We start from the raw sequence: 21,331 nt of genomic DNA, 5'->3' as shown, positions 1-21,331 counted from the left end.
AACCCAACATGATATATTAGTAAGAAGAACAATCGTAAATAGACCTTTAGTGCAAGATTTCATGTTTATCTAGCTGTTGTGTAGCTTTTTTGTCAGAGGGTAAAATTTTCTCAAGTGTCCTTGTTCTTATCTTCCTTACTGCCTTTGGGTTTCCCTGGAGACTCTTTTAATAGGGTCTGAGGCTTGCAGTTCTTTCAGCTGGAATCCCCTGTATTATACAGGAACTCTATATATGGAGATAAGATAGGGGAGGGAGATAAGGTTGGAGGGATAATCCTATCATTAGGTCTCAGTATTTTAGTGAGCCTTTGTCTCTGGGCCTGAGCTTCTCAGCTTCCCTCCCCATTTCTTTAGGTGAGACAGGAAGGCTAGAGAGAGCTGGAATTAGGTATTTCTTTTCCTCACATCAAGGACTAGAGGGGCCTAGAATCTCGTATTTCCCTTACCCAGGTCATTTAGACTCTGGTAAAATAGTTTCCCTTGAGGGCAGGCCTTTACTTATGACAACAGGGTACTCTGGGAGCAGTTTAAAGTGGTTACTTTGCCCCTCCTCCTGCAAGAGACAAGAGGGGATTTTTCTTAGACTTTCACCCTGAGAACCTGTTGGGACTTATGGAGGTAAAACTCAAGGAAGTGTGGAGTTTCCCCTAGGGCTGGGCCTCCAGAAGTTTTTATCTCTCAGGTTAGTCCTTGCTAAGTCTGCAGCGATTAGTCAGTTACCCTTCAAGTGTTCTTACCAGGCTCCAGCAGTAGCTTCTGCTCTGCCTTAGCTGTGATTGTCTATATTTGCCTGTCTCTCCAGTTTTCCAGGGAGCATTTTTGCCCTGATCCTGATGGCTCTGAAAAGAGTTGTTGATTTTCAGTTTCTTCCGGTTTTTTTTCTTGCTGTTAGGGCAGGAGGGATAACTTCCAAGCTTTTGAGTGTTGGACTGGAAAAGAAAACTCCTAGCCTTTTTATTGTTAATCCTCTATAGCCAAAGATAAAATAGATAATTTCCCTTGTTGCCTGTCTCTAGGCTAGCAGTTCAGCGCCCTCTCCCCACCCCACCGCCAGCACATACACACAGTTCTGTCTTTACTCGGGCATAGCAGGGTCTCCTCCAATTTGGCTGCCCCTTAATCAGGTGCCTGAGCCTATGTCCCATTGTGCTCTAAAACCCTAGGCCACAGTTATCAGTAAGTATACTTTAGTGCTAGCTTACCTCCTTTCTCTCTAAACCCAGCTTTGTGTCTTACGTCATTGCATTTTTGTTACTCTTTTAGGCTTTTCCTGTCATTTAATATTTTACACATTATACAATAGGGGGATATTAGAATCTCTTATCTGCTATAATGCCAGGAACAGAAAATTAAAATATATGATGATTACACCTGATACCCTAAACTTATCATCTCTTTGAAGAGGAAGAATGTGTACAGTGGACAAAATAAGTAGCAATACAAGGTGGTAAACAATAAAGTATATCCAAAACATATGGTTTCAACTGATTGTATTTAACTCTTAATTTATTTCTTTAATTTAAGTATAATCCAAATTATATGAATACAAGTTGAATGTAGGCTTCCATTTTATTTACTTCCTCAGTTCCCTTACATTTCCACTTTTGAAATTTAAAATACTTTTTTTCTATAATTATTAAGAAAAAATATTAATGTTGATTTTTAAAATAATGTGGAAAACAAATAATAATTTTTACCTTATACTTTTCTGTATAAGTATTTCTGACTTTTTTAAACCCTTAATATGCTAAATTTTTAACTAGAAAAAAAAGCAGACAAGTTACTAATAATATTTATGACTTTCAGGGCAGTAAAACCTAAGCTTTAAGATTGGGTAAAATCTTATTTTTCAACTTAGAATTTTAATACGTGAAAGAAATACCTCGAGGTTTAAGGGCAAAATGGGATAAATGCATGTCAAATTTTAGAGAAAAGTTAGGCATAAATCCAGTGTTTGCCAGATTCTCAGTGTTGGGTTTTCTTTGACTTTTAAAACTTCTGGGGATAACTCACGTGGATGAGCGCACAGTGGCTCTAATCAGCAGAAGGTCGATGCTGCTACACACCGACTTCCATCTTCTGTGTCGGTCCCCAGAGGAGCAGACACTCTGCCTTCTAGTTGGAAGTTGAACTGAACAGCAGAGCAGCAGGCAGGGTGGTGGCATTAACTTTAATCACCCTGCTTAGCGTTTGTCTAAGATTTTACTTTACTACTGCCTACCTTCTTATGTTTTTGGAGAATATCTGTAATTCTGGCAATGTCATTATTTGGAGTAACATTTATTATAATGACTTTGTGAAAAAAATAAAAGAATTGAATTTTGTCAGTTGATTTATCCGCTGTTTGAATCATCTATGTTCAAAGTATGATGTGAGAAATTCTTTGGAATCCTTTTTATTAGCACCTTACTTTTGTCTTAGTTTGTATTAATGTCAAAACAAAAATCTGACTTTAAGGGATATGTATGCAAAAGTACATTTTAAAATAATGTTCATATAATTTTAAAATATCCATTTATTAAATTTCATACTAATTTTAGTATTTCTGAATTGTGTTTGGATAACAATTATTATAGGTGTCTAACCTTTACAAGAGATACCTGGAGGTAAAAAATCAAAAACCAAAAAAACGGTTCTTCACAGCCAGATTTAATCACTGGAGCCATGGTATATTTGCATATTTATGTTAGGAATGTAATTTAGATTCTATCTTATACTTTTCTTGGTACCTTTATAAATTCATAATTTTAATGTTATTTTTCCTTTTAAATATGGATCAGCGTTTCTGTCTCAGATCCTAAATATCACAAATACTTTCTCTCTAAATTCACAGAGATTAAAAGATGTTGATGGAGAAGCATTTTACCCACTACTTGAAGATGAGTGAGTATATCGTCTCGTTTTACACTTATTTTTCCTTTCAGTTTATATTATACTGGTAAGAAGCTTGTACATTTTCTTTGAAAAGTATTTCCTAAAAATAACACAAAAATATGGTGTTTTTAATTTTTAAAATTTTTATACCTTTTGTCAATTTTTCTGCTTTTGTTTCTCTTTTACAGTCAGTCTAATTTACCTCATTCAAACAGCAATAATGAGCTGTCTGCAGCTGCCACTCTCCCTTTAATCATCCGAGAGAGGGACACAGAGTACCAACTAAACAGAATCATTCTCTTTGACAGGCTGCTAAAGGTAGAGATTCTCAAGTGTAAAGTGTTATAAAGAGCCCACATACAATCCTTATTTTTTATTTCATTGGTAATTCTTAGGGAATCTTGATGTAATGAGAACACTAATTCTTGTGACCTATCTTTTCTGATTAACTTTAATTATAAAAATGATACCTGTTCATAGTACATAAAATTAAAAAGTAAACAAGATGGAGAAATCTATGCAAAATCATATCAGACAAAATATTAATATCCGTACTATTTAAAGAACACCTAAGGGGCATTCCCTAGTGGTCCAGTGGGTAAGAATCTGCCTTCCAATGCAGGGGACATGGGTTCAATTCCTGGTCAAGGAGCTAAGATCCCACATGCTGCAGGGCAACTAAGCCTGCACGCTCTAGAGCCCGCGCGCCACAACTAGAGAGCCCACGTGCCACAACTACTGAGCCTGTGTGCTGTGGAGCCCATGCACTGCAACTGCTGAGCCCACGTGCTCTAGAGCCCATGCACCACAACTAGAGAGAAGCCCATGTGCCACAACGAAAGATCCCTGCATGCCGCATCGAAGATCCAGCGTGCCACAACTAAGACCCAATGCAGCCAAATAAGTAAATGAACACCTAAAAACCAAAAGAAAAAGCACTATTATCGAAACAGAGAAATGGAAAAGAACACAACAGGAATACAACTAGTCAGTAAATCAATTCAAAATGTGTATCCTTACTAGGAATGAAAAAAAATTAAAATAACTTTTTCTTGCATACTGAATTAGCAAAGTGAATAAAGGTATATTGAGACTGGAACTCTCATTCTTTTAGAGTAAGTGTAAGGTGTTAGAAACATTCTGTAAAACAATTGAAAGTATGTATCAAGAGCGTTAACAACATCCATACCCTTTGTCCTAGTAATTCTCTTATAGAAATCTCTCCTAACATACAAATTTACAAAATGACAAATTTATATGCAAATATATAGAAGAAACCATAATAATAACATATTTGTTTAATACTTTCTATATCACCAGATATTTTACAAAGTGCCTTACATACATTATTTTACCCATATGAGACTGGTAATATTATTCTCATTATGAGTCTTTCTTAATTCTCCCAGAGCACAAAATAGAGAGGAATGATTAAAAAGCAGTAGAATCAGCTCCTCTTTTTGATTGTGTAATAGGAGATTTACAGAAGATAGGGAACCATTGCACTGCTAATTTATATGTATTAATAACATCAAAGTAATTTCAGGTACTTAGAAATGTATTACAGGGCTTCCCTGGTGGCGCAGTGGTTGAGAGTCTGCCTGCTAATGCAGGGGACACGGGTTCGAGCCCTGGTCTGGGAAGATCCCACATGCCGCGGAGCAACTAGGCCCGTGCGCCACAACTACTGAGCCTGCGCGTCTGGAGCCTGTGCTCTGCAAAAAGAGAGGCCGCGACAGTGAGAGGCCCGCGCACCGCGATGAAGAGTGGCCCCCACTTGCCGCAACTAGAGAAAGTCCTCGCACAGAAACGAAGACCCAACACAGCCAAAAATAAATATTAAAAAAAAAAAAAAAGAAATGCCAAATTCTCAGGTCCCATCCCAGACTTCTAAAAAAAAAAAAAAAAAAAAAAAGAAATGTATTACAGTTCACCTTCAGCTTTTTCACTGGTATATTGAGATCTGTCTACACTAAAAAGATGACACTGGTAATTTGAGATATTTTTCATATCTTTTTTTATCTGTAGGCTTATCCATATAAAAAAAATCAAATCTGGAAAGAAGCAAGAGTCGACATTCCTCCTCTTATGAGAGGTTTCACCTGGGCTGCTCTTCTGGGAGTTGAGGTAAAAAAGAAAAGAGAAGGTTGGAAGCTGATTAATAGTGGTAGGAAAAAAGAATGAAAGTGCTTTCTGAATGTGTACTTTTCAAGTTGCTAGAAAATTATGTAGTAAAATATGAACATTAAGAATATTTGGCAATTTTAAGTGAAAGGAATAGAGGAAAAGAGTAGATAGAATAGAAAAATATAATTGATGGTTTGTTAGATTTATTCCATTTAATGTTGTATTTAATGGACTCACAGAAATTATCTTGATTATTTTAAAATCAAAATATTTTAAGAATATATGTATATCATTTATAAGTCTATAGTCCTGCTTATAAAGTATGTTCATCTTGGAATAGGATTGCCTATTTGTAACTAATGCTGTCTAAATTTGGAAAACTCTTCCACTCTAATTTGAACCTTGTCAGAAATCATTAACATAATGATTTGGTGCCTTTTGGCACATCTGTCTTACCAGAAACATGCTGCTAAGAGAAATAGCTACTTTATCTTCTACAACACCTTATCTGTGGCAGTGAGGAAAGGAGAGGTGTCACAAAATTAGTAGGGTGATTTGCAGTGGTATCAGAGAACAGCAGTCATGATAATGGGCCAAATCCTGCCAGATTATTTCATTTTCTGTAATTTCTTTGTCATTTTGCCTTCATGTATTTTCTTTTAGATATCTTATGGATGTCCATCACCTATTTTTGTGTGTGTGAATTTCCCCAAATATTTTTAATCCTTTTAACTCTCTGTTGAAAGATTTCCTTTCTTCATTCCTGATTCCCTTGATGAGAGTCTCTAAATATCTTTGACTTTGGTTGGTTGCTTTACAAGAATGTCTACTGTTCTATCATACATTAATAGTTAGAATTGTAGAACCATATAATGCTTAAAATTCAAGAGGACTTCCAAGGTCAGGTTGTTCAAATCTTTCATTAAATAGATGTGCCAGAGAAGTTGGCACAGCACAGAGTTTGAACCCCAAATTCCTGGCTGTTTCTCTACCATTACGGTTAACCAGACTAATAAGAAGTGTTCCATGCTTGGGATACTGACCAAACATTTGAAGTGGTTTATTCAGTTTTTATTTCTGTAATGGTATAACTGAAAAATGTAAATGATCCCTTCAGTCCCTTAATGATTTTATAACTACATGATATTCCACTCTTTAATTCATCCCAAACTTCGGCTTCCTGGTGCTCAGCTACCACTGCTTTAAACAGTTTCACTTTACTTTTGCTTTCATTACCAACTTTAACAGGGAAGTTTCTTGTGGATGAACCCTACTCCCCTCCCCGGAATTTTTAAAAAATTTCTTCATGAAATTTACTATGCGTGAGATAACAGTGAATAGAGAACAGCAAGGCTGTGTTTTGTGTTGCTGTGGAGGCTGGGAGATTGGCTAAGCATGGTCATTAGCCACATGACTCATTCAACACATTTGTCTTCCAGTGTGTCTAATTCAAATGTCTGCCTTAGCAAAATGGTAAATTGTCTCAGACTTTCATCACAGACTGTCAAAGACGTAGAAAATTTTTCTAAGGAGTATACTTTGGGTTTGAGTGTGCCTATCTATAATTGGGTATGTTTTCAAAGATAGATATTTATAAGTAGATTTTTCCTAAATTTATAATTTTTAAGGGTATCATAAAGTAATATATCTTCTCTTATTTTTTGCAGGGGGCTATTCATGCCAAGTATGATGCAATTGATAAAGATACTCCAATTCCTACAGATAGACAAGTATGATTTAGATTTTCTTAAACAACCTAAGATAAGTCTGCCCAATCTTTAAATTTTAAAAAGGCATGAGGAATTTTCTTCCTTTTATTATGAATACTCAGCAGCCATCATATGCATGTGGTGTTAGAGAAGCATAACTCTTACCTCTTTAAGATCTACTCTAACTCATTAGTGAGTTAGAACTGTTCCTTTTAGGAGTTTAGGCCAAGTAACTTTTCCTAATAATGTACTTTTTTGTCTGAAGAATTTGTCCTTTATTTAGACCAGATTGTAAAGGAAGGTTTTTTTAAAACTAAATTAATACATACCTTTTCAAAAGAAATGGTCTGCTTTCCTTGTTTAAGTATACTTACAACTTTTTGGTGTTTCCAGTGGATTAGTATAAAATTCAAAAACTTCAGACACCAGGATTATGTAGGTTGCCTATTCTGAATTTTATACTACAGTTTCTCCTTTTCCTTATCTTGGGATTTATTGGCGACCAGTCCATTATAGTTTTCCTTATTGTTTGGCTGTTTTACAGATTGAAGTGGATATTCCTCGTTGTCATCAGTATGATGAACTGCTGTCATCACCAGAAGGTCATGCAAAATTTAGGCGTGTATTAAAAGCCTGGGTTGTGTCTCATCCTGATCTTGTGTATTGGCAAGGTAACTTTTTTTCCCTATTACTAAGATACTTTTTGAAGTGTTAGGAACATGTTGCACGACTGACAATTTTTAAAATCAAAACAAAATATCAAAATATCATTGGCTTTGAGAAAAGTCAATACTAAAGCTATGCTCCATTTTTTGAGAGGTTTATATGAGAACTTTTTTTTTAACTTTGTCTAAATGTCTAATGAATATCATTTAAATGCAAGACATTTAATGAGGCAACTTGCTGTCATGTTGATTAGGAAAGTATAAAGAATATTTTGTGCTATTGTAATCTTTGTGAATACATTTTTTAATACTTATGCAAATAATAAAATAATTTTGTACCACAAATAATTTGGGGCAAGTTTATATTCTTGGCATTTAATGATTTACAACTTATGCTTATCTTGGTTATTGGGAATTGGGGAATAGGATATCACCCTGAACTTCTCATTTTTTTCTCTCTTTTTTAAAAAATATCTTTAATGCTCCATATCCTTGATTTGTAGCTTTCCTCATTACTATTTTTGTGGTCATTGATAAATTCATGAATGAGAAAACCATTCCACCTAGTCTTATTTTTGAATTTGTTGTAGTAGTGCTTATATTTCAATTCTGTGTCTATTTCTGGCCAAACCTGAAAATGAAGCTATTATTTTTCCTAGCTCTGTTCATTTTAGAGTTCTAACAGTTATAGATAAATTTATATACATTCTTTTAACATAACAGTGTATGAACAGCATTATTATCAATAAAAGAAATATGTCATGTATTTGTATTTTACTTCACAATTTTTTAAAGAATTTTTTTTCATCATCCCAGAGAAACATGTAAGAAAAATTTTCATCTCCTAGATAAGGAAACCTGTCTGGAGTTAAGTGATTGCCAAGATCACACAGTCAGGGACTATATGCAAGCCTTCTATCATTTTTACATTTTTCTATTACTATATTTCTCTCTTCAACTCATAATAACCTTGATAATAATAATGGTTGGTTTATTTTGGACATTTACTATGTGCCAATCACCATCAGTTACTCCTCACAATAACCCATGACGTAATATATTTCTGAATCGGTAATACGTACAATGCTTAATCTATATAGAAGTAATGCAGAGAACTGAATAAGGTATATATCTACAGTTCTGTTGGATTAAGTTTATTTGAATTCTTTCCCCAACCTCTCTCCATCAGGTCTTGACTCACTTTGTGCTCCATTTCTGTATTTAAATTTCAATAATGAAGGTAAGCCTATTTATCATTTAAATAATTATTGTGCATATTATTTTAAAATATTTTAATCAAACGTGAAAGTTTTTTATTTTCATTGTACGGTTCTTGCTCTCTTCCTAGTAGATATTGTAAATTTCTGTGAAATAATCTATTAGACTCATTTTAGAGGATGTGAAGGATTAATTTATTACTGGAGAGTTTCAGCTGTGACTAGAGATTTAGGGAAAACCTGATGGATTATTCTAAATGCATTCATCTACTTTGGTGACTATTTTTATGAAACTTTGGAGAAAATTCTGACTTTTTTAGAGATTAGTTTTGGTCTATATATACTTTCTAAACAATTTGTAAAGAAAACAATATTGATACTGTATCCTCCAGAGTCTTTTATTTCAACCATTACCTCCTTTTTTTTTTAAGCCACTACCTCCTTAATGAAGACTTTTCTTACCCTCTTGAATCCATATAGCACTTTGTATTTCCAGAAATTTATCTTCTGTATGTTTCATATTACAGTTATTTATATACTAATATAGTAACCCTTTTTTTGGTTAGCGGCTTTTTTAAATGACAAGGGTCTTTTTTTTGTTTTCTGTTCCCTCATATAATGCCTTTTATAGTAGGTTTTTCAATAAATATTTGAATATTTATTGTGAATATCCCTAATGATATCACATGCAGAGAGTGTTACCATGTATAGCGTGAATCCTTAGGAGCCTCAATCTCAGAATCTCCATTTCTTCAAATTCTATTTCATATCAGAATTTGCATAGATTTCTGGAATTTGAGTTGCGATAGCATAATCCCAGAGAACTAAAATTTCACTATTTGAATACTTTTTTAAATGCCTGTTCTCTGATATTAGTCTTTAGACTAGGTTTTGTTGTGTTTAGTTAAGCATAGCTCATTATCACACATACTGATCCAAAAATAGTAAGGGATCTGTGTTGAAAGAACAATTTATTGCTAGTGTTTCTAAATCCAAAGTTCTCAGGCTCTTTGCATCAACAAAAATTAGGGATCTTGAGGTTTATATAGCTCATTAATAATGATTATATTTAGAGATTTTAAAAATGCATAAAGTTCTTACAATAAAGGTTTTTATTCTTGTAGGATAATGATTGCTGTGGTAGTTTGGTTTTTTGTTTGTTGTTTATTTTTGTTTTTTGGGTTTTTTGTTTGTTTTTTGGGGTTTTTTTTTTTTTTGCTGCTGCAGTAGTTTGAAACTGAAAAGTTTCTAAGGTGGTTATCTTCTGTTGTCCAAAATATTTTCTGTTTTAAATGGTACAGGGTTTTTCCCCTTTAATTTTGTGCTTCCATCAATTATTAACATAACTCTTGTTTAAAAATAGATTCAAGGAATGTGTGCTAAGTGAGTGAATGACTGCTCATCTTTTACCTCATTAACTAATTTGTTGTATTTGCCTTACTCTTTCTTAGCCTTGGCTTATGCCTGTATGTCTGCTTTTATCCCCAAATACCTGTATAACTTCTTCTTGAAAGACAACTCGCATGTAATACAAGGTAAGCAAATGTGTTTCTTTGCCTTTTTATAGGGAAAGCACTTATGTCAAAAGTGACCAATACTCAGTTAAATTTATGATTTTGACCCAATAAAATATGGTGACAGTCTATCACTAAAACACATGAAGAGATCATTAAGTTTAGTCTCTTCTCCAAGTCCACAAAGAATTATGGTATTTTTCTAATGACTGTTTAATATCTAATCTCAGTTTGGTTCAAATTCAGGCATGCCAGTTTAAGAAAATAAAAGTCCAGCTGTTTGTTTCTCTCACTATTAACATTGCCCACAAAAAGCTTCACCATGGAGCAAGCCTATCATGAATTAGTGAAAAGCTTAAATAGTGTTTAATTGTGTAAGTAAATAGAATATTAAAAACACTTCTCATTCATCTTATTCACCATGCTTGATCACCCAAAATATCCTCCCACTTTCTTTTCTTTCCTAAAAGATACCTCCTCCTTCAGAGTTCAAGACGTAGCATAACCCATCTGTGAATTCTTTCAGGACAACTTCAGCCACATTCAAACTTTTATATAATTTTTTGAGCTCATTTTTGAAAGTAGTGTAACAAGTTTAATAATAAATACTTGTGAATCAGACAAACTGTTTCAAATTTAAGTTTCATTACTTATTGTGAGTCTTAAACAAATAACTTAAGTTTGCTAGGTATAATGTTCCTCATATCTGAAATAAAGATTGTTGTAAAGGTTAAGCATTATAAGATATGTAAATATCTAGCACATAAAAACATTCATTTCAATAACAATAATTATTACTATATTGTTATTTTTACTATTATTACTATTTTTATTATCATTATTACAATTTTTTGATAATGTAATTATTGTCATGGTAATATATATCATTTTATGTCTTATATTTTCAAGAAGATTTTAATGTTTTAAGGACAGGGAATTTTCTTAGAGTTTTGTATTTCTTTTGGAACAGACTACAAAGCTGGTTGCAGTCTCCCCATTTACAATTTTTATGAAACTTATCCAACACCCCCTTCATTTAGACTTTTTTACTTACATGTATGTCTTATTAAGTCTGTTAAACTTTAAACAACTTAAAGCTGATGCTGTGTTTATTTATACCTGTGTCATTATGGTTTCATATAATTCACTCAATTTGAATAGATAAAGCAGGAAAACTACAAGCTGTGTCTGATTTATCAAAAATTCTGAGTAAGTGGGGTCTCAATTAGCAATATTTTTACTTAGTTAGAAATGAGTATAAAACTAGAGTACCAGAGGTCAATATAATGAAAAAATAATTAGAAAGGAAGCAGAAAGGGAAATGTAAATTAAAAAGATAAAGAGACTGAAAATAAGAGGAAAAGAATATGGATAAATAGCACAACACATACAATTTTTCCATCATCATTTACATTGGTATATAGAGAAAAATATTAAAATTCTTTTAACAAGCTTAATGTTTGTGTTTACAAGCACATTGAGGCATGTGATCATTCATGGTTCTCTGTGTCTACCACATAGATGGGTGCTAGAAATTGAAGTAATGATCCATTGTCTCTATGTTAGTTTCGAAATGTAATTTCTATTGATTTGTATTTGTATTTTGAAATGATTTGGCTGAAAATGGATATACCCAAGTCCCTGTACATTCCTAGGATGTGGACTTATATATAGTTGGGATTAACTTAAGAATGTATTTTTTAGAGGGCAACATCTTTTTGTTTTGATTTTTTATAATTAAGAACAAGTATATTTTATAGGAAGGAACTTCCCTTTGGCTTGTACGTTAATTTAGTAAAGCCATCCAACTTCAAGAGTCATGTAATATCATCTTCCAAGAATTTATGAATTGATGTTCTGTAAGTGTATACCTTGTATCTTAATAAGGATATGTTCCATACTTATTCATAGTTTTCTTACTATCCTTTATCAGTAATGTTTATTATAGAGTTGACAGTGTACTCTAAGATTCCGTAATACCAAAATGAGCAGATTTAATAATACCTTGGATGATACCAGGAGATTTCAGGGGCTATTCAGTGCAAAATATGTCAAACAGTCACCAAAGACAAACTGACAAGATTAAAGGTAGAAAATAGTCAGATTAGTGTTTGTGCAACACAAAAGGTGATTCCTTAATCCTCAGTTAAACATAAGTCAGCAGTATAATGCTGTTATTTTTAAAGCTAACATGAGGAGAGGAACCAAGATGGTGCGGTAGAAAGACGTGCTCTCACTCCCTCTTGCGAGAACACCAGAATAACAACTAGCTGCTGGACAGTCATTGACAGGAAGACACTGGAGTTCACCAAAAAAGATACCCCACATCCAAAGACAAAGGAGAAGCCACAATGAGATGGTAGGAGGGGCACAATCACAGTAAAATCAAATCCCATAACTGCTGGGTGGGTGACTCACAGACTGGAGAACACTTATACCACAGAAGTCCACCCACTGGAGTGAAGGTTCTGAGCCCCACGTCAGGCTTCCCAACCTGGGGGTCCAGCAACGGAAGGAGGAATTCCTAGAGAATCAGACTTTGAAGGCTAGTGGGATTTGATTGCAGGACTTCGACAGGACTGAGGGAAACAGAAACTCCACTCTTGAAGGGCACACACAAAGTAGTGTGCGCATCGGGACCCAGGGGAACAAGCAGTGACCCAAGGGGAGACAGAGCCAGACTTACCTGCTAGTGTTGGAGGGTCTCCTGCAGAGGCAGGGTGTGACTGTGGCTCACCTTGGAGACAAGGACACTGACAGCAGAAGTTCTGGGAAGTACTTCTTGATGTGAGCCCTCCCAGAGTCTGTCATTAGCCCCACCAAAGAGCCCAGGTAGGCTCCAGTGTTGGGTTGCCTCAGGCCAAACAACCAACAGGGAGGGAACCCAGCCCCACCCATCAGCAGACAAGTGGATTAAAGTTTTACTGAGCTCTGCCCACCAGAGCAACAGTCAGCTCTACCCACCACCAGTCCCTCCCATCAGGAAACTTACACAAGCCTCTTAGATAGCCTCATCCACCAGAGGGCAGACAGCAGAAGCAAGAAGAACTACAATCCTGCAGCCTGTGGAACAAAAACCACATTGACAGAAAGATAGACAAGATGAAAAGGCAGAGGGCTATGTACCAGATGAAGGAACAAGATAAAACCCCAGAAAAACAACTAAATGTAGTGGAGATAGGCAACCTTCCAGAAAAAGAATTCCGAATAATGATAGTGAAGATGATCCAGGACCTTGGAAAAAGAATGGAGGCAAAGATCGAGAAGATGCAAGAAATGTTTAACAAAGACCTAGAAGAATTAAAGAACAAACAAACAGAGATGAACAATACAATAACTGAAATGAAAACTACACTAGAAGGAATCAATAGCAGAATAACTGAGGCAGAAGAACGGATAAGTGACCTGGAAGACAGAATGGTGGAATTCACTGCTGTGGAACAGAATAAAGAAAAAAGAATGAAAAGAAATGAAGACAGCCTAAGAGACCTCTGGGACAACATTTAACGCAACAACATTCGCATTATAGGGGTCCCAGAAGGAGAAGAGAGAGTGAAAGGACCTGAGAAAATATTTGAAGAGATTATAGTCGAAAACTTCCATAACATGGGAAAGGAAATACCACCCAAGTCCAGGAAGCGCAGTGAGTCCCATACAGGATAAACCCAAGGAGAAACACACCGAGACACCTAGTAATCAAATTGGCAAAAATTAAAGACAAAGAAAAATTATTGAAAGCAACAAAGGAAAAACGACAAATAACATACACGGGAACTCCCATAAGGTTAACAGCTGATTTCTCAGCAGAAACTCTACAAGCCAGAAGGGAGTGGCATGATATACTAAAAGTGATGAAAGGGAAGAACCTATAACCAAGATTACTCTACCCGGCAAGGATCTCATTCAGATTCGATGGAGAAATCAAAAGCTTTACAGAGAGGCAAAAGCTAAGAGAATTCAGCACCAGCAAACCAGCTCTACAACAAATGCTAAAGGAACTTCTGTAAGTGGGAAACACAAGAGAAGAAAAGGACCTACAAAAACAAACCCAAAAGAATTAAGAAAATGGTAATAGGAACATACATAGCAATAATTACCTTAAATGGGAATGGATTAAATGCTCCAACCAAAAGACACAGGTTCACTGAATGGATACAAAAAGAAGCCCCATCTATATGCTGTCTACAAGAGACCCACTTTAGACCTAGGGACACATACAGATGAAAGTGAAGGGATGGAAAAAGATATTCCATGCAAAAGGAAATCAAAAGAAAGGGGGAGTAGCAACACTCGTAACAGATAAAATAAACTTTAAAATGAAGACTGTTACAAGAGATAACGAAGGACACTACATAATGATCAAGGGAGCAATCCAGGAAGAAGATATAACAATTATAAATATATATGCACCCAACATAGGAGCACCACAATACATAAGGCAACTGCTAACAGCTATAAAAGAGGAAATCAACAGTAAGACAATAATAGTGGGGGATTTTAACACCTCACTTACACCAATGGGCAGATCATCAACACAGAAAATTAATAAGGAAACACAAGGTTTAAATGACACAATAGACCAGATAGATTTAATTGATATTTATAGGACATTCCATCCAAAAACAGCAGATTACACTTTCTTCTCAAGTGCACATGGAACATTCTCCATGATAGATCACATCTTGGGTCACAAATCAAGCCTTGGTAAACTTAAGAAAATTGAAATCATGCCAAGCATCTTTTCTGACCACAACGCTATGAGATTAAAAATGAATTACAGGGAAAAAAACATAAAAAACACAAACACATGGAGGCTAAACAATACGTTACTAAATAACCAAGAGATCACTGAAGAAATCAAAGAGAAAATCAAAAAATACCTAGAGACAAATGACAATGAAAACACGACGATCCAAACCTATGGGATGCAGCAAAAGCAGTTCTAAGAGGGAAGTTTATAGCTATACAAGCCTACCTCAAGAAACAAGAAAAATCTCAAATAAACAATCTAACCTTACACCTAAAGGAACTAGAGAAAGAAGAACAAACAAAACCCAAAGTTAGCAGAAGGAAAGAAATCATAAAGATCAGAGCAGAAATAAATGAAATAGAAACAAAGAAAACAATAGCAAAGATCAATAAAACTAAAAACTGGTTCTTTGAGAAGATAAACAAAATTGATAAACCATTAGCCAGACTTATTCAAGAAAAAGAGGGAGAGGACTGAAATCAATAAAATTAGAAATGAAAAAGGAGAAGTTACAACAGACACTGCAGAAATACAAAGCATCCGAAGAGACTACTACAAGCAACTCTATGCCAATAAATTGGACAACCTAGAAGAAATCGACAAATTCTTAGAAAAGTATAACCTTCCAAGACTGAACCAGGAAGAAACAGAAAATATGAACAGACCAATCACAAGTAATGAAATTGAAACTGTGATTAAAAATCTTCCAACAAAAGTCCAGGACCAGATGGCTTGACAGGTGAATTCTATCAAACATTTAGAGAAGAGCTAAAACCCATCCTTCTCAAACTCTTCCAAAAAATTGCAGAGGAAGGAACACTCCCAAACTCATTCTATGAGGCCACCATCACCCTGATACCAAAACCAGGCACAGATACTACAAAAAAAGAAAATTACAGACCAATATCACTGATGAATATAGATGCAAAAATCCTCAACAAAATACTAGCAAACAGAATCCAACAGCACATTAAAAGGATCATACACCATGATCAAGTGGGATTTATCCCAGGGATGCAAGGATTCTTCAATACACGCAAATCAATCAATGTGATACACCATATTAACAAATTGAAGAATAAAAACCATATGATCATCTCAATAGATGCAGAAAAAGCTTTTGACAGAATTCAACACCAATTTATGATAAAAACTCTCCAGAAAGTGGGCATTGAGGGAACCTACCTCAACATAATAAAGGCCATATATGACAAACCCACAGCAAACATCATTCTCAATGGTGAAAAACTGAAAGCATTTCCTCTAAGATCAGGAACAAGACAAGGATGTCCACTCTCACCACTATTATTCAACATAGTTTTGGAAGTCCTAGCCATGGCAATCAGAGAAGAAAAAGAAATAAAAGGAATACAAATTGGAAAAGAAGATGTAAAACTGTCACTGTTTGCAGATGACACGATACTATACATAGAGAATCCTAAAAATGCCACCAGAAAACTACTAGAGCTAATCAATGAATTTGGTAAAGTTGCAGGATACAAAATTAATGCACAGAAATCTCTTGCATTCCTAAACACTAATGATGAAAAATCTGAAAGAGAAATTAAGGAAACACTCCCATTTACCCTTGCACCAAAAAGAATAAAATACCTAGTAATAAACCTACCTAGGGAGACAAAAGAACTGTATGCAGAAAACTATAAGACATTGATGAAAGAAATTAAAGATGATACCAACAGATGGAGAGATATACCATGTTCTTGGATTGGAAGAATCAATATTGTGAAAATGACTATGCTACCGAAAGCAATCTACAGAATCAATGCAATCCCTATCAAATTACCAATGGTATTTTTTACAGAACTAGAACAAAAAATCTTAAAATTTGTATGGAGCCACAAAAGACCCCGAATAGCCAAAGCAGTCTTAAGGGAAAAAAGCGGAGCTGGAGGAATCAGACTCCCTGACTTCAGACTATACTACAAAGCTACAATCATCAAGACAATATGGTAGTGGCACATAAACAGGAATATAGATTAATGGAACAAGATAGAAAGCCCAGAGATAAACCCATGCACCTGTGGTCAACTAATCTATGACAGAGGAGGCAAGGGTATACAATAGAGAATAGACAGTCTCTTCAATAAGTGGTAATTTATTGGGAAAACTGGAGAGCTACATGTAAAAGAATGAAATTAGAACATTCCCTAACACCATACACAAAAATAAACTCAAAATGGATTCGAGACCTAAATGTAAGACCGGACACTATAAAACTCTTAGAGGAAAACATTGGAAGAACACTCTTTGAGATGAATCCCAGCAAGATCTTTTTTGATCCACCTCCTAGAGTAATGGAAATAAAAACAAAAATAAACAAATGGGACCTAATGAAACTTCAAAGCTTTTGCACAGCAAAGGAAACCATAAACAAGACGAAAAGACAACCCTCAGAATGGGAGAAAATATTTGCAAACAAATCAACAGACAAAGGATTAATCTCCAAAATATATAAACAGCTCATGCAGCTCAATATTAAAAAAACAAACAGCCCAATCCAAAAACAGGCAGAAGAACTAAATAGGCATTTCTCCCAAGAAGACATACAGATGGCCAAGAAGCACATGAAAAGCTGCTCAACATCACTAATTATTAGAGAAATGCAAATCAAAACTACAATGAGGTATCACCTCAAACCAGTCAGAATGGGCATCACCAGAGAATCTACAAACAACAAATGCTGGAGAGGGTGTGGAGAAAAGGGAACCCTCTTGCACTGTTGGTGGGAATGTAAATTGATACAGCCACTATGGAGAACAGTATGGAGGTTGCTTAAAAAACTAAAAATAGAATTACCATACAATCCAGCAATCCCACTACTGGGCATATACCCAGAGAAAACCATAATTCAAAACAACACATGCACCCCAATGTTCAGTGCAGCACTATTTACAATAGCCAGGTCATGGAAGCAACCTAAATGCCCATTGACAGACGAATGGCTAAAGAAGAGGTGGTACATATATACAATGGAATATTACTCAGGCGTAAAATGGAACGAAATTGAGTCATTTGTTGAGACGTGGATGGATCTAGAAACTCATACAGAGTGAAGTAAGTCAGAAAGAGAAAAACAAATATCGTATATTAAGACATGTATGTGGAACCTAGAAAAATGGTACAGATGAACCGGTTTACAGGGCAGAAGTTGAGATACAGATGTAGAGAACAAACGTATGGACGCTAAGGGGGGAAAACCGTGGTGGGGTGGGGATGGTGGTGTGCTGAATTGGGCGATTGGGATTAACATGTATACACTGATGTGTGTAAAATTGATGACTAACAAGAACCTGCTGCATAAAAAAATAAAATAAAATTCAAAAATTCAAAAAAAAAAAAGGATTCAACAGCACTTCTGTTTTCTCCATAAGCGTTGAATAAATCAAATTCTCTTCCCATTTGCTGTGATTCAGAGTTAGTATTTGTAGTTTGTAGGTTAAATGTATGGAGTCAATGAAACGTCATTAGAAATTTTAAGACTCACAATACATAAAAAAGACATTTTTAGCAAGACAATTATTAGAATAATACTGTATCTTTTTATTAAATGTATTCTTCAATTTTTATAGAAAGAGCAGTCAAAATTTTAAACTCAAGTTTGGTTTTTAAAAAAAATGCCATAGGGCTTATTTGTATTTTTCTTAATAATACAGTTTATAGTGTTTATTTATAATATATACCACATTATAAAATATTCCATATAACTTTTACAAGGATCATGTTTACAGTGAAATGTCTGTAATATATTAAATGTGCTTTTCAAATAATTTTGACTGTAATAAAACATTTGAGCAAAACACTCCTAAGCATATCTTACCAGAATCCACTTTCTATGTCTCACCTTAAATTACTTTGAAATAAAGAGTAATAGCATGCTACATGATACATAGCCACAGCTCTAATGTATGAAAGATACATTTAAAAGGAAAAGTATATGCACCCTTTTTGTCTGATGGAATCATTGCCTTTAATATAGACCACAATAAATAAAATGGTCTTAGCTCTTTTTTTTTTTTTTTTTTTGGAAAAATAAACATGAACCTGTAGTGTTAAGTGAACTTTCATATATGAAAGCCTGGAAATAATCTTTTTCCAAATTTGTCAGGCCTCTACAAGCATAGTGCTTAGCTAGATTCCTGTGCTTTAAGAAAGATGAAGATATTTGGAGAATTCTCAGAAAAACAATTAGAATAGGACTTATAAAATGAGTTGGTTATGTTATTTATGAGATGGCTGGATGGTGCCTCACTAGATGGCCAGCTCTTACAGGGCCATATTAGATAGCTTCCATTACATTAACTTCTATATTGGTTCGGTAGAGATTCCTGTTTTAACCTCTAAAAAGTTTCATTTCTCCACAAATTGTTTCATATTTCAAATAGATATATATTGAAAAAGATGAGTTTTCATACTTTTTAACTATGAACTTCTTTAATACCTTTGAAAAGGCTTATTATACAAATAAGCAAGACCATATCTTGTTTCATATATGGAAATACAAGAGAAACCACAGTGTACACAGCACAAATTTGGAGAGATTGGTCAGAAAGGCCAAAAAGACTCACGTTTAGTTTGATTAATCAGTAATGTACTTTAACATTCAGTCTTTTTCCAAGGGATTTCATAGCCAAATATAGGAAATAAATGTGCAAATAACTAATTATAAGTCAATGAAATAAGTATACATATTACTATGTTAGCCCAGAGGAAGAAGTGAGGTGAGGTTATTTTGATTTTTTAACTTTGTTTATGGTGGCAAAGGAAAGAAACGGCATGTCTGGAAAGGTTTCATAAGAGACAGGATACTTATTGACGAACTTGAAATTTGAGTAGGAATTTGCTTGGTGAAAGGGAGAAAGACATTCTGAAGACAGAGGACAATGAAAAGAACTGAGATTAAAAAAGTGCAAAATGGATTGATAAAACAGCCAGTAGTCAAATCTGGTCCATGGAGCCAGAGAAAGAGGGATGGAGAGCTAAAGAATGAGCTGAAACAGTACAGTGATTATTGGATGCCAAAGTTTATGGAAGAGCAATGATTTATTCTTCTTCAAAATGTGTATTTTAGGCTTGGAATTAGAAATACTCAGTTCTCATTTTATTGGTTTCCCTCTTTGATTGTCCTCCTGTCCCCCTGTGTTTTATGGTGTTTTAAGCTTTACAGTTCAAAATAACATTGATTTTGATTAGCATAAATACCACGTACACACTTTGTTTCCCATAGTTTTGGAAAACTCCTGTGTCATATGAAACCAATCAATTCAACAGCTAATTGTAATACTGCATATTCATTTAGTCATTTAATTGTCTCTACTGAGATGAAAAGTTTCTATATTCAATAGCAACATTAAATCTTCTTTGAAAACATGTGTTTTTATTTTTTTTTTATTTTTTATAAATTTATTTATTATTTGTTTTTGGCTGTGTTGGGTCTTTGTTGCTGCCCGCAGGCTTTCTCTAGTTGAGGCAAGCAGGGGCTACTCTTCGATGGCGGTGTGCAGGCTTCTCACTGCGGTGGCTTCTCTTGTTGCAGAGCACAGGCTCTAGGGCACTTGGGCTTCAGTAGTTGTGGCACGTGGGTTCAGTAGTTGTGGCTTGCAGGCTCTAGAGTGCAGGCTCACCAGTTGTGGTACATGGGCTTAGTTGCTCCGCAGCATGTGGGATCTTCCTGGACCAGGGCTCGAACCCATGTCCCCTGCATTGGCAGGTGGATTCTTAACCACTGTACAACCAGGGAAGTCCCAAAATGTGTTTTTATAATTATACTCTAATAGAACTTTAAACTTCTTTATTTTAAAGTTTTTCATAAAATAGAGTATTTATATGCTTCTAAGACTCAATGCTTTGCCTCTTACAGAAGAGAGAAAAATTATCTATTTAGTCAAGATGTCCTGTTCTGTTTTGTTTTTTAACCGTGGTTCTATTAACTTATTACCTGCAGATATTTTTAAGAAGATAATACATTTAATTACTTCTGCTGAAATTAATATTCATAATCATTTTTGGCACTATCAAATTGTCCCCAGCAAATTTACCATCGAGTTGATAAAGTACCAACACATAGGAACTTTAAAAAATAATATACTGATTAAACAACTCAGGGTTGGCCCCCTAAGATTATCTGTGATTATTAAAATTACTCTTAGATTCAGAACCTTAGAGTGCCAGTTGGATTGAAGAAAATGGAGGGATTTGAAAGGGATAGATTGATTAGAGTTTCAGTGATATTGGAAAACAGGGTTATAACTTGCAAGACAGACATACTTTAAGGTATTGAAGAGAAAAAAAGGCAGGTTCAGGCCGGTGAGGAGAAGCAGCCACTTAGTTATTAAGGGTGGAAACTAATCCTTCATGGAAGATCCAACTATACCTTAATGTCATTTTGCACTTCAGAAAGAAACAACCCAGAAAACTGGCCTATAAAACATTTAAACTGTTGTTTGAAGTCACTGTA

General features: G+C 34.9%; 1 protein-coding gene across 6 annotated transcripts in view; it reads left to right on the top strand.

Annotated features, from left to right (window-relative positions):
- Positions 1-21,331, top strand: part of TBCK (TBC1 domain containing kinase) — a 237,930-nt gene that overhangs the window by 76,086 nt on the left and 140,513 nt on the right. For 5 of the 6 annotated variants that reach the window (XM_082462785.1, XM_082462788.1, XM_082462786.1 and 2 more), the window contains 7 exons: positions 2,834-2,883; positions 3,063-3,192; positions 4,903-5,001; positions 6,669-6,731; positions 7,255-7,381; positions 8,565-8,615; positions 10,044-10,127. In XM_082462785.1, coding sequence (XP_082318911.1) covers positions 2,834-2,883; positions 3,063-3,192; positions 4,903-5,001; positions 6,669-6,731; positions 7,255-7,381; positions 8,565-8,615; positions 10,044-10,127 — 604 coding nt within the window. The remainder of the gene's footprint in view (positions 1-2,833; positions 2,884-3,062; positions 3,193-4,902; positions 5,002-6,668; positions 6,732-7,254; positions 7,382-8,564; positions 8,616-10,043; positions 10,128-21,331) is intronic. The other variant, XM_082462789.1, reaches the window with a different exon arrangement.

Source organism: Balaenoptera physalus (genome assembly GCF_965194825.1).
Source record: "Balaenoptera physalus genome assembly, chromosome: 5".
NCBI classification, from domain to species: domain Eukaryota; kingdom Metazoa; phylum Chordata; class Mammalia; order Artiodactyla; family Balaenopteridae; genus Balaenoptera; species Balaenoptera physalus.
This window is presented reverse-complemented; position numbering and strand designations above follow the sequence as displayed.